Here is a 12,646-nt window from a genome sequence, read left to right on the forward strand (position 1 = left end):
CACAGCATTAAGAAATTGCATAGCCTAAAACATGACTTCAAAAATCGTGGGGTTTTTGTAGGAATAGTAAATGTCAGGTCATACAGCTGTGTATAAATGTCTGAGAAAACAAAAACCAAATGCAATTGCTTTGCATGATCTTCAACAGTTGATATATAAATAGCATAAACCTTGGGAGAAAAACATGGGAGAAAAGTGGAAATGAGAAAAGACAACAGAAGAAAATATTTAACTATTTATACCATATAAAATGACTGAGGAGTACCTGACACACCAAACATGATACTCCCTTAGCAACTTAATCTAATATGTTAATTGCATGTGTAACTTTATATATATAAATAAACATTTGAGTTCCAGGTCCTAGAGGGAGTGGTCTGAATCATCACTCATATGAGCCATCACTTCTCAGTTCAGTGAGAAATTACATGTGCAAAGACTATTCATGTAATTAAAAGCTGCAGAACTACAACCATGATTTTATTTTGCATAAAACATATAATCCATGATGTGTCTGTTGGAAGTAGAACATTTCCAGTTGTTAATACTACCTGTAACCTAGTTTTCTGATCTGCTTTGATTTGTTGGAGTATTTTGTATGAAGGTGCTATAATCATAAACGTGCTTTTCCTAGATTTGATATTTATTCACATTTTGGACACAATACTTAGAAAAATATACAGTGATGAATGTATTTATTTTTTAGATTATTCATTAAGTCTATTTATTCATTGATATTATATGAGCTAAACAATGTAAAAGCTTTAGAATGTCATTTTGAATTAAGCCAGCTGAAGAAGTAGCAGAGAAGCACAGTGAAACCTCTAAGTTTTTTATACTTGAGGTTGTAACAACTTGTTCACTATAGTAGACACTACATCTGCATGGGGACAAAGCTTTTACCAGATGCATATAAATTAAACTAAGAACTTAGTATGTATCATCTCCAACTCACAGGACAGCATGTAAGCCACATCAAATTGTGAAATAATGGTAGACCTTGTTTTTCAACTGAAGTTATTACAGTGATGTGATCTGCACTGATCTGTATGTGTAAAATAGTGTATATAATGATGTGAGAAAAGGGAATGAAATAGTTCTATTACTAAGTATTCTCATTACACACAAAAAACCCAGAAAGCTAGTTTTACAATCATTTCTATATATGTAGTGACCTGAATATTTTTTCTTTAAACGAATTAATGTTTTTTTTTTCTCATAAGCAGTAACCAAAGTGGAAAGGTGAAGTAATCTCCACATTGCTGAAATATGATCCCACAAAGAATTATCAGTGCAATAATCATGGTTTTTCATTTGACAGAACTTCTACATCACTTCACAAGGGTTTATTTTTCAATGCAGCACAATCTGGTTTTGAAAACAACCTGAAATACAGAAGTATTTGGGCTCCATCAGGTTAACGATTGTATGTTCTGGCATACAAGCAGCATGAACAGCAGTCAAATCTGGAGGGGACCTTGGACTCTCCAGCCTTCTCTCTTACACTTTACTGAGTGTCACATATTATCTCCAGCTAATTCTTGCTATGGAGAGACTTTTCTCCAAACTAAAATCTCCTGTATTCCCAGCTCACATGCTGCTCCTTGAAGGATAATGCCAGAGCTCAGCTGAATGTAGAAGGCCCTTGTGCCAGAACGCTTATACTACAGTAAAGGAATAAACTAGTATGCTCAGTTTAAGATTTGCATTCCTGAGCAATAGATTTTCTCCGATTTTCCATTCTTTCTGAAACCACTTGTAACGCTGCACAAGTTTTAAGTACATGTGAGATGAGCTCTGCATTTTAGCAGAATATATGGGAACAAAGAAGTCATCTAAATTGGCAATGAAGAAATTAAACATGCTTTATAACCTTCCATCTAGTTTGGATTTCAGACATTTTCTATATTTATTTGAGCTATCTCCAGCAAGTTAGGTATAGCTTTGAGAGGGCAGATCTATGGACATTCACAGCCATTAGCTTTTGTTTTTCCTAGAAGGAAACTGCAAGGGGGTAACAGCCCCTTTACACACTTGATCTTTGCTCAAAGAGTTTCTGAGAGTTCACCCTTAGAACCTACTGCCACCTCTAGTCCTTATAACCAGGTCAATTAAAGGCTCATATGCTCCTGGAATTTTGCATGAGATTACTTAAGCTTCAGTGAACAGATATTGAACTAATCTGTAAAACAATAATAAAAGGAAAGATTAAAAAATTGCCATCAACAGGGTGAATATGCTGATCCTTGGGTAAGGAATGTCATCCTTAAGGGAAAGAGTTGCCTTACATACAAAAATACAAACATGTGGGAAAATGCAGCAGTGGGAGAATAATGTTTGTCTTAACTTGCACTTGGCTGTGTTTGGTGCCAAAGGACTGCTTTGGGTGCTGAGAACGGTCATGAAGAACGCTATAACCACACAACTATTTCTTTACTGACAGTCCTGGTATTCTGTGTGTGTTTGAGGGTGGCAACAGCAGCACCTATGCCAGCCACACATTCGATTTCCAGCCCCCACACAAGAATGCCTATGAAATCAGATCTGCTAAATTTAATACCTGTGGATACCACTGAAACCAGAGGAATTGTTTTCCAGGATAGTCCTACTTTACATACTACCACTTGAGAGACTTTAGACTGCACTAGGTAAAAAAAAAATTAAAAAAAAAAAAATCCCATTGTGAAACTTAATAATGTAATCTGTACTGTTCTCTATTATCAGATTTTCCCCAAGATGTTCTGAAATAATGTTCCAGGGATGTCAGACATTGCATTTTTGTCACAGTAAGACAGTTTTGTATATGCGCTGGTATTACAACTGATTTGAAAATGATGCTGTTATTGGTACATGAGTACTTTCTACTTAAAATGCCTTTATGCTGAAATGATCAGACATAATGGACCCTAAATCTTTTTGATCAGGCATCAAGCTCATTGGATGTTAAACCTTGAAAAACCTCAGTAGTTTATTAATTTTTCACCAGTAAAGCAGCTTTTAGGCAATGCACATTCCTAACAAGATGTACACTTAACACAATAAAATAGGTAACTAAGACTGAAAAAGGCAAACAAATACATGGTGAACATCATGATTTTAGGTTCAAAATACCATCTATTTGGAACAGGCACATTAGTGGACCTTATGCTCAAGACGGTAGTCACTGTTGAGCACTAATGGTTAAACTACTACGGAAGAGGAGGCTAGAGTTACAAGATGTCCTGGTTTTGCTTGTATATTTGGTCATAAGGAAGGAAAGGAGAGGGAGAGCAGACTCATATATTGTCTGGCAAAACCACAGCTGCTGTCCTGCCCCAGTTCTAGTATAAGCAGCTGGCTGGCTGACCTGTTCTCCACCAGCTGCAGCCTCATGCCAGGATGAACTTATGGCCCAGCTGTGTCTGCGTAGACATCAACTGAATTTTTGGTTTTGTCAGCTGAAATATTCTGGCATCCCACTGGTTAAATTGCCTCTAAATATCATTTCAGTTATGGTGAGACATATCTCACGGGCATTAAGCACATGCTCAAATAGAAAATAAAGTGGAGAAGTTATCAGAGGCATGTGCAGGTATGCGAGCGTTTGCCAAAGAGAATCTAGTGAGAAGGGTGACAAATAGGAGGATTCTCCATGTTACATGCAAATAGTATTCTTACAAAATTTCTCAACATGTGTCATCAGCTTAAACTCCTCACAAGCTGAAAAAAAAAATTAAAAATCTATTATTAAATTGAGGAATCAAAATCAAATGTTAATAAAATAAAACGGTTCCTACTGTAAAATACCTGTTCAAAGGGCTTTTTCAAGGTTTTGCTGTCTTGGCCGAATATGTGTTTTTTTCCAGGTAACAGCCTCAAAACAGAAGAGCTTTGTAATAAAAACTAATTAAAAATCTACATACTTCTCCCCTTTGAAGTCTACCAGAACAAATTCAAACAACTTGAAGCATGACACGGTTAATTAAAGACCTAAAATTATTTCTGTTATCGACAATACCTTGATGTGGGCCTGAGATAAGGTTTCCCCGAGGCCGGCTGGGGGGTCAGCAGCGCTGTTAGTTACAAATGACCCTGTGCTGGAAACAGTCCCCTCAGCAGCACTCGGGAAGACTTTGGGGTCCGAGAGAGCTATTCAACATTTACCTCGTCATACTGTAAATACACTCAGTGCTACGAAACCTCAGGAACTGCAAACCACTCCGTAGTTTTCCGAGTAAACTGAAAGTCATCACCTCGTTTCTCCCTGCCATTCGCCCTATGCCTGTACGCCCTCTGTATTTCCTTAAGCTTTTGCCCTTTGAGGACGCTACTTACCGGCTTAAGGCTGACCGGGACTGAGGCATTACCGGCTGTTCCTGACAGGCCTCCATCCCACCGCGTCTCCGGGCGGGACAGGCGTTCAGCCGGCCGAGCTGCGCGGTGCCCGGCCGAGCCCGCCCAGCTTTCCCGCCCAAGCGCCCGGCTGCAGTCGCTCCTCCGGGAGCCCAGGCGGCGGTGGCGCCCGGGCGGCCCCAGAGCGCGATCGCGGCCGCGGCCACCGCCTCCTCCACCCCTCACGATGAACTGGCGGCTGCGGCACTGGAGGGAAGCGGCGACGCTGCTGCTGGCGGCGGGCACGCCGGCGCGGCTGCCGCGCTCCCCGCTCGGCCCCTTCGACTATGAGGTGCTGCTGCTGCAGCGGAGCTCCCGCAGCGGCTTCATGCCCAGCGCACACGTCTTCCCGGGCGGCCTGGTGGAGCCGGCGGATTTCTCCGCTGACTGGCTGGGGCTGCTGCCCGCCTCGCCTCAGTGCGGGCTGGGCCTGGTCAGGCCGGCGCCTGTCGGCAGCAGCCGGCCCCCGCTGTTCGCCACCGAGCAGGGGCGGCTGGGCTCGCCGCTGCCGAGGGAAGTCGCCTTCCGCATCTGCGCTATCAGGGAAACCTTCGAGGAGGCGGGAATCCTGCTGCTGGTGCCGGGCCGCGGGCCGGCGACGGACAGCAGCCCTGCATCCCCGCTGCCCGCGGAGCGCCTGCCCCCTACCGAGCTCAGCGAGTGGCGGCGGCGGGTGCACGAGGACGCGGGCTGCTTCCTGCAGCTGTGCCGGCACCTGGGCTGCGTCCCCAACATTTGGGCGCTGCACGAGTGGAGCAACTGGCTGACTCCCGTGGACAGGGCTGGGGCCGGCGGCCGGCGCTACGACACGGCTTTCTACGTGTGCTGCCTGGGGGAGCGGCCGCCCCACGCCTCGCAGGACGGGCAGGAGGTGACAGCCATCCTGGTAAGAGCGCGGCCAGCCAGGGCGGGCGGCGTGCCCGTGGCGACAGGCGGGAGGGACCCGGGCAGCCCCTCCTCACCCCGCCTCAGGAACCGCCGGCCCGAGCCCGGGGCGAGCAGAGCCCCAGCTCTCGAGCCGCCCTCATAACCATCCCTCAAAATGCAAGAAAAGGGGGGTTTGATCTGCGCTTTAATCCTCCCCCTTGCACGCTGAAAACAATGTGTGTAACAAGCAGATGTTTAGAAGCATCAGTAGCAACCTCTTTTAACTGAGTTCACGTTGAGGTTAAGGTTTTCTGTTGTTTCGGCAGACTTTTAGTCAGACCCTACAACCAGTCTCAGTTTTAGTTTCCAAAGTTGGTATGCCTCTGTGTGAAAGATAAGGTTATTTAATTTTATAGGAAAAAGGAGTAATTTGTATAGATTGTTTTTATTATGCTTTCTCAATTTTAAAAAAATTCTTGTTATTTTGGTGTAGTTTATACATGGTTTTTATTGTGTTCAGAAAACGTGGACTGTTGAAAGCTCTTTTTCTGTAAAGACTTGCTTGCTAATGGCTTTTAAAGTTGCTTATACGTTCTGTCTGCTGATGACACTGTTGTTGTTTTCATCTTACAGTGGTCATCACCTCCAGAAGCCATTGAACGTTTTAAATCTCAAGAAATATGGTTTCCTCCCCCTCAGTTCTATGAATTTTGTAGGCTGTGCAACTTCTCTTCGCTCTGTGAGTTACACAAGTTCAGCTCCGATCGAGCTCTGGAGGGGTGTGAGCGCTGGATGCCCGTGATGTTAACTGCTTCCGATGGCTACATCCAGCTATTGCCAGGTAAGAATACAGATCAAGGTTCTTTTAAAAATACAAAAGTTTGAGAATTGATAGATACTCAAGCCACATGACATAAACCAGGCTATAACTGTAAGAAACTGTTTTAAGTTACTACATGCTTTTTCTACTGTTTGGCTTTCTTTTTAGATACAGTTGATAATAGCTACTCTGAGAGACAAGCTGCGCATCAGACAGCATCGTTATTTCTGTACTTACTTATCATCTCATTGGCTCATATGGTGGATATTAATATGTTTATTTGTGAAGAAATTCTAACATTTAAGCGTTTTGGGTTTTTTTTACATCTGAAGGATGTACCAGAATTCCTCCTATTTAGTCCTTTTCAGTGGGAATTCTCATTTACTTCCTTTACCTGTTTGTGTGAGTCAGGCACAACTGCAGTCTCAAATCCTCACAAAGTAGTGATAGGGCAGTGATCTAAAAAGATAAAACTAATTCATTTTCCTCCTGCCCTTTCTCCTGCTTAAGCCTCTTCATTTGATAATCATCTACATTTTTTCCTTCTCCTTATGAAAAGTTGTATCTACTATTTTTCTGCTTCTTTGCTTTTCATTATGCTTTTGCCCCCCTTTTTTTTTGGTCACAATTAACCTATGGAATTTCTGTATTGGTGGTGCATTTGCACTTTTGCACAAGAGTAACATGCATTTATATGGCAAAATACTGTTTTCTTCAACAAAACAGAACAAAGTAACTAGTTTTTATTCTTAGTCCTACTGTTTTAACACTTGGAAAAGTATTGGTCTTGTTCTCTACCTATTACATAAAGTCATATATCAACAGACTGTGATTATAGCACATTAGTACTATCAGGAACATTGGAACATTCAGATCAACACCTCAAATGTGCACTGCAGCATCACTGACAGATACTTCAAAATTTATAGGCCCTGTCTTTAAATCTGAAGATGTTTAGGGGCAATTTACTTCTGTATTATGAAATACATTCCCACTGAGTTTCATGCCCTGATAAATATATTAAAAATTGCTAGTGTCAATCAAAAGGCTGAAAAATGAGGTAGACAATGTATAACTAAAACCTTTTTCTGCCCCCAGGAGATGAGTTATATCCAGAAGATCCAGATTATACCGGAGAGAAGAAAATAATCATGTCAACAGATAAGAAGATTGAAGATCTCATGAAAGAGGGTAGTGTATTTCACAGGATAGTAATAAAAAACATCAACAATCTTGCTGTCTATGTTAATATTCAAGCAAAATATAAGCATATTAATCCATTGACGATAAACTCTGATTGTTCAGATTACAATAGCAAATTATAATATCCACTTGATTTAAAGCTAGAATGTTCTTAATTACATTCACTGTGGTTTGGGTCCTTTCTAACCATTGCCAAATAGTCAGGAAAATATTCCTTTGTCCTGCCAAAGCATTTATGTGTGCATGTTTTGAGATTTTCATGTGTACCTAATTCTTTGAGTCTTTGAAACTGTAGTTCTGCCAGTTACGATGTTTAGAGGCTCCTGAAAATTTAGCATAGCCATCAGCTTAATTAATAATTAACTTAAATGCAATTTGATGGTAATTATACTGAGCCATTACCACTTTATTCTACTTACAGACTGTTTGCAGAATATGCTGCAACACTGGTCCATTAGGTCACACAGGTTCTTTTCTCACTGAAAATTTAAATATATATTATGTTCAGAACAATATGTTTTGACTTGACAAATTCTTTTACTATGTGTCCCAAAGTTATCTGTTAGACAACTATAATGTGTGTCTAGGAATGAATGAAATCTCTCATTCCATATATGCTGACATCTCTCAGTCTATTGTCTTTCATTTTTGGGAAAACCAGTGTATGTATATAAAAATATATATTTGTTAGCTAAAATTCACTTTAAAAAAATTATTAAGTTAATGTTTATATTTAATATACCCAAATTCCTTCTACTAATGGTATTCTATTCAAAACTTTACCATTTTCAAAGGTAATTTAGACAAACTAAGTCATCAGATTTAGTGCATTCTCAATGTCCTTTTTATTCATTATAGTTTTTATCTTCAAGTTGTTAGCAATTTAAAAATTAGAAAAATTAATTATTTAGCTTCAAAAAGATACCAACAACTTCAGGGAATAATGTGATGCCTTGGAAACACCCATTTCCATATTTCAACATCCCACATTTTGCTTCTCAGCTACTTAACTAAATATATCTGAGATTTAAGAACTACAGAGGAAGCTGCTTGCTTTTTTGTTTGGGATTTTTGGTTGGTTGGTTTTGTTTTTTCCTGTGGAATAAGTGGAGCAAATGGAGCAGTGACATAAGTTCTTTATCTGGAAGAAGAATGAATGATGACTTGAGATCAGCCAGTAAAGTTGTTCAGAAAGCTTTGTTTCAGCTTTTGTTCTGTATTTTAATTAAAATTTTCTGCAATATTTTCATTAAATTGAATTGGTTTGTAGCATTCATTTGGATTGGAAAAAAATGCATGTCTGTCTTCTCTCTGAACATGCTCAGACTGTGCTTGCATTTGCAGACCTTGTTGAAATTTGTATACCTCTGCTAAACATGGATCACACAAAGCAGTATATTATGTATACTGTATATTATGCAGTATTGTGTCTCCTTCAGAATATTCTGGCTAACTCTTCTGAACATGAAGACAACAGAAAAATCAAAATTGAGAGTAGAGGAAGCAAAGAAAGTACCTTGTATTGCTGTCTTACATGATTTTTAGCTTTTTGAGATTAACACTGGCCAGTAGTACTAGGAAGACAAGAGGAAAGGCATGTTTATGATCATACTTGTGGTGTCTAGAGTAACAAATACCTTTGCTTCAAAATGATTCAGCTGTTTATTCGTAATGGGTAAAATAAGCCATCCGAGTAGTTGCTAGGCTGTTTTACAAGTTACAAAGAGTAGATACACAAATCTCTAAGACACAGCATTGATAAAGATGTATTTGTTGGGCTCTATTTCACCTTCTGTGTAGAATCAAGATTCCTTATTTTGAGCTGGTGGACAGTAATGCAGCAAGTTAGGGTTATTCTGACAGCCCAGGAAAGGAGGACAGATAAGCACTTGCAAAACTATTCCTATTTGACTGTTGGTGTGTAGAAACAAAGGTAAACTACTCTACTCTGCTCCTGCAGATAGAGGCTTTAAAAAATAGCCTCACTGTGATAACTGGTATCAGAATCATAGAATGGTTTGGAAGGGACTTTTTAAAGATCACCTAAACCAGCACCCATGACGTGGGCAGGGTCATCTTTCACTGGATTAGGTTGTTGAAAACCTCATCCAACCTCACCTTGAACACTTCCAGGGATGGAACATCCACAACTTCCCTGGGTGACCTATTCCAGTGTCCCACCACCCTCACTGTGAAAAACTTCTTCCATATATCCAATCTAAATCTAATCTCAATTTGAAACCATTACCCCTCATGCAGTCACTACAGGCCCTGGTAAAAAGTCTCTCTCATCTTATAAGCCTCCCTTTAAGTACTGAAATTCAACAACAGTGTTTCCCTAAAGCCTCCTCTTCTTCAGACGAAACATCCCAAATTCTCTCAGCCTTTCTTCACAGGAGCGGTGTTCCAGCCCCCTGATCATTTTTGTGGCCTCTTCTGGACCCACCCAAGCAGGTCCATGACTTCCTTGCACTGGGGACCCTGGAGCTGGAAGCAGCACACCACGCGGGGTCTCACCAGAGCAGAGGAGAAGGGGAGAATCACCTGCCTCAACCTGCTGGCCACGCTGCTTTTTGTGCAGCCCAGGATACGGTTGGTTGTGGCCTATGTGGGATCATTTGAATCCACTTTTCTTGCTTCACGCATTTTTTGCTACTGACTTATTACTTGCTGCTTATTTTATATTTATTTTAGACTATGGCAATGATGTTAGACAAAAAGCAAATTTGAGTGATTTTCTTATTCGAATAAGTTCGAAATTGGTTGTAAAGCAGCAGAGGCAACTCACAACATCAGCAACACATTTGGCCCAGGAACTGCTAATGAATGTACAGAGCAGTGGTGGTTCAAGAGGTTTCACAAAGGAGATGGGAGCCTTGAAGATGAAGAGTGTAGTGGTTGCCATTGGAAGTTGACAATGACCAACTGAGCAATCATTGAAGCTGATCCTTTTACAACTACACGAGAAGCTGCCGAAGAACTCAGTGTCAACTATTCTATGTTTGTTTGCCATTTGAAGCAAAATGGAAAGGTGAAAAAGCTCAATAAGTGGGTGCCTCATGAGATGACGGAAAAACAAAAAAAATCATTGTTTTGAAGTGTTGTCTTCTCTTATTCTACGCAACAACAACAAACTATTTCTCGATCAGATGTGATGTGCACTGACAAGTGGATTGTATATAACAACTAGAGTTGGACCAAGGGTTGGACTCGATGATCTCTGAGGTCTTTTCCAACCCAGTCGATTCTGTGATTCTGTGTGAACTGGTGATGACCAACTCGGTGGTTGGGCTGAGAAGAACCTCCAAAGCAGTTCCCAAAGCCAAATTTGCACAAAAAAAAGGTCACAGCCACTGTTTGGTGACCTGCTGCCAGTCTGATCCACTCCAGCTTTCTGAATCCCAGCAAAACCATTCCATCTGAGAAGTCTGCTCAGCAAATTGGTGAGAGGCACTGAAAACTGCAACGCCTGCAGCTGACATTGGTCAACAGAAAGGGCCCAATTCTTCTCCACAGCAACACCCAACCGCACATCACACAACCAATGCTTCCAAAGCTGAACAAATTACGCTATGAAGTTTTGCATCATCCACCATATTCACCTGACCTCTCACCAACCGACTGCCGCTTCTTCAAGCATCTCGACAAATTTTTGCAGGGAAAATGCTTCCACAACCAGCAGGATGCAGAAAATGCTTTCCAAGAGTTTGTCCAATCCCAAAGCACGTTTTTTTACGCTACAGGAGTACACAAACTTATTTCTCTTTGGCAAAACTGCCAACTGTAATGGCTCCTATTTTGATGAATAAAGATGTGTTTGAGCCTACTTATAATGATTTAAAATTAACAGCCCAAAAACACCATTATTTTTGCATCAACCTAACAGTAGCTGGAAGCCTGGCAAGATCTCGTCCCCAAATGAGGTATGTCTGTTGAGGCAGGGCAGTTGCCCCCCTGAGGCTGGTTTGAACAAGGAGGGCCCAGAGGAGTTTCCCAAGTGCTGAGAGGTGGGACTCCAGCGATGGGGTGGTGATCATCTTGAGAATGGGAGGAGACCTGTGAAAGAACAGAGTGTAAGGGTGCATCCGAGCAAGGGGACAAGAGAGGTAATCACATGGTCTGGCCCAAGGCCTTGAAGTGCATGAGCATTCCTGTTCTGGATGACATTTTTCCCCTGAAAGTCTCTTACCATGTCACATGTTGGAGTCTGCTTTTCATCTTTTCAAGAAAGGTTAAAAAGAACCAACCGCTTCAGTGTCTTCCACAAAGGCCTGGGCTGCCCCCGTGGCCCCGCCCCCCGGCCCCGCCCCCCGCCTGGTGGTCGCGCCCCCGCCACGCGGCTCCGCCGCCGGGATTGGCTCCCCGCGCTCCATGGCCCTGCGTCTTGCTTAGGGTGGACAGAAGATACTCAAGGTTTGATCGACGAGTCCTGCCCTTCCGAGCCCGGGGCAGGAGCAGCACAACAGTAAGAGTCCCATTTGAGACTCATTTGCCACGACAATACACCGAAGGAGCCGAGAACGCGCACCGCAGGGCTCTAACCTCGCCCTGGCGACCTCGCTCCCGCCATCCCCTCAGCGCCGCAAGGCGCATGCGCAGTGAGCTCACGGCGCGGCGCCGAGTGCGCACTCCGTCCAATCGCAGCCTGCCCTCGTCGGGGTGAGTCCGGCGGCGGGGAGCCCCGCTGCTTCTGGAAACTTCTGAGGAGAGCGGCGGGAGGCTGTGCGGGTGCGGTGGTGTTGGTGACTAAGGTTAGGGGGCTTATTTTTATGAGGAGGAGCATGAATATGAGGGAAACTGGCGGTGGGGCAGGTTGGGTGAATAAAGGAAAAGGTAGTTTCTTAAGAGTCTTTTTGCTCTTTACTATGCTCTTTCCTTGCACTGTGTCTGTTAGTTGTGGGTTTTTTAAATGAAGTAAGACTGACTAGCAGGGAGAGGTTGGGATAGTGAATTGGTTGATGTTTCCAGGAGTGTTTGTATGAGATGTGTTGCTGGAGAGGAACCTTTTCCCTTCTGTTATGTGGTCAGTGTGGCAGTTCGGAGTGGGGGGTTTAGCAACATTGTGCTAAATATTCTTAGACGTGGAACTTGAGCAAACGTTTGAGTTCTCATTTAGTTATTAGTAACAAAGCGAGCGTGTTGTTATAAGGTTTATGTGAGGAGAGCTAGTCTTTTACCTGCGTATGCTTTATCCTTGATACTTTGACAGATCACTTATTGGTTTTGCACTTCTCAAACTGGGAGATTAAGAGAGGTTATTTATGTCTCATACGTTTTATTTCTGAAATAAAAGTGCGTATTCCTTTTGGCACCTAAGGCAGTACTGTGTTATAGTGCACTGTTAGACACTTCATTTAACTGGGGTAGAATGCTTGTATCATGCAA

General features: G+C 42.4%; 3 protein-coding genes across 4 annotated transcripts in view; 2 read left to right on the plus strand and 1 right to left on the minus strand.

Annotated features, from left to right (window-relative positions):
• ANKRD27 (ankyrin repeat domain 27) overlaps window positions 1–4,478 on the minus strand; it is a 54,419-nt gene extending 49,941 nt beyond the window's left edge. For both annotated transcript variants that reach the window (XM_065028375.1, XM_065028373.1), the window contains exon 1: window positions 4,315–4,478. The gene's annotated coding sequence lies outside the window, so the exon portion shown is untranslated. The remainder of the gene's footprint in view (window positions 1–4,314) is intronic.
• An 80-nt stretch (window positions 4,479–4,558) lies between these two features.
• Window positions 4,559–8,515, plus strand: NUDT19 (nudix hydrolase 19). Its single transcript, XM_065028408.1, has 3 exons — window positions 4,559–5,257; window positions 5,872–6,079; window positions 7,157–8,515. Exons 1-3 carry the CDS (start codon window positions 4,559–4,561, stop codon window positions 7,381–7,383), a joined length of 1,134 nt encoding a protein of 377 aa, XP_064884480.1. The 3' UTR covers window positions 7,384–8,515.
• Window positions 8,516–9,675: 1,160 nt separating this feature from the next.
• TDRD12 (tudor domain containing 12) overlaps window positions 9,676–12,646 on the plus strand; it is a 67,923-nt gene continuing 64,952 nt past the window's right edge. Inside the window, exon 1 of the mRNA XM_065028368.1 lies at window positions 9,676–11,920. The gene's annotated coding sequence lies outside the window, so the exon portion shown is untranslated. The remainder of the gene's footprint in view (window positions 11,921–12,646) is intronic.

This window comes from Columba livia, chromosome 13 (genome assembly GCF_036013475.1).
Source record: "Columba livia isolate bColLiv1 breed racing homer chromosome 13, bColLiv1.pat.W.v2, whole genome shotgun sequence".
Taxonomy (NCBI): domain Eukaryota; kingdom Metazoa; phylum Chordata; class Aves; order Columbiformes; family Columbidae; genus Columba; species Columba livia.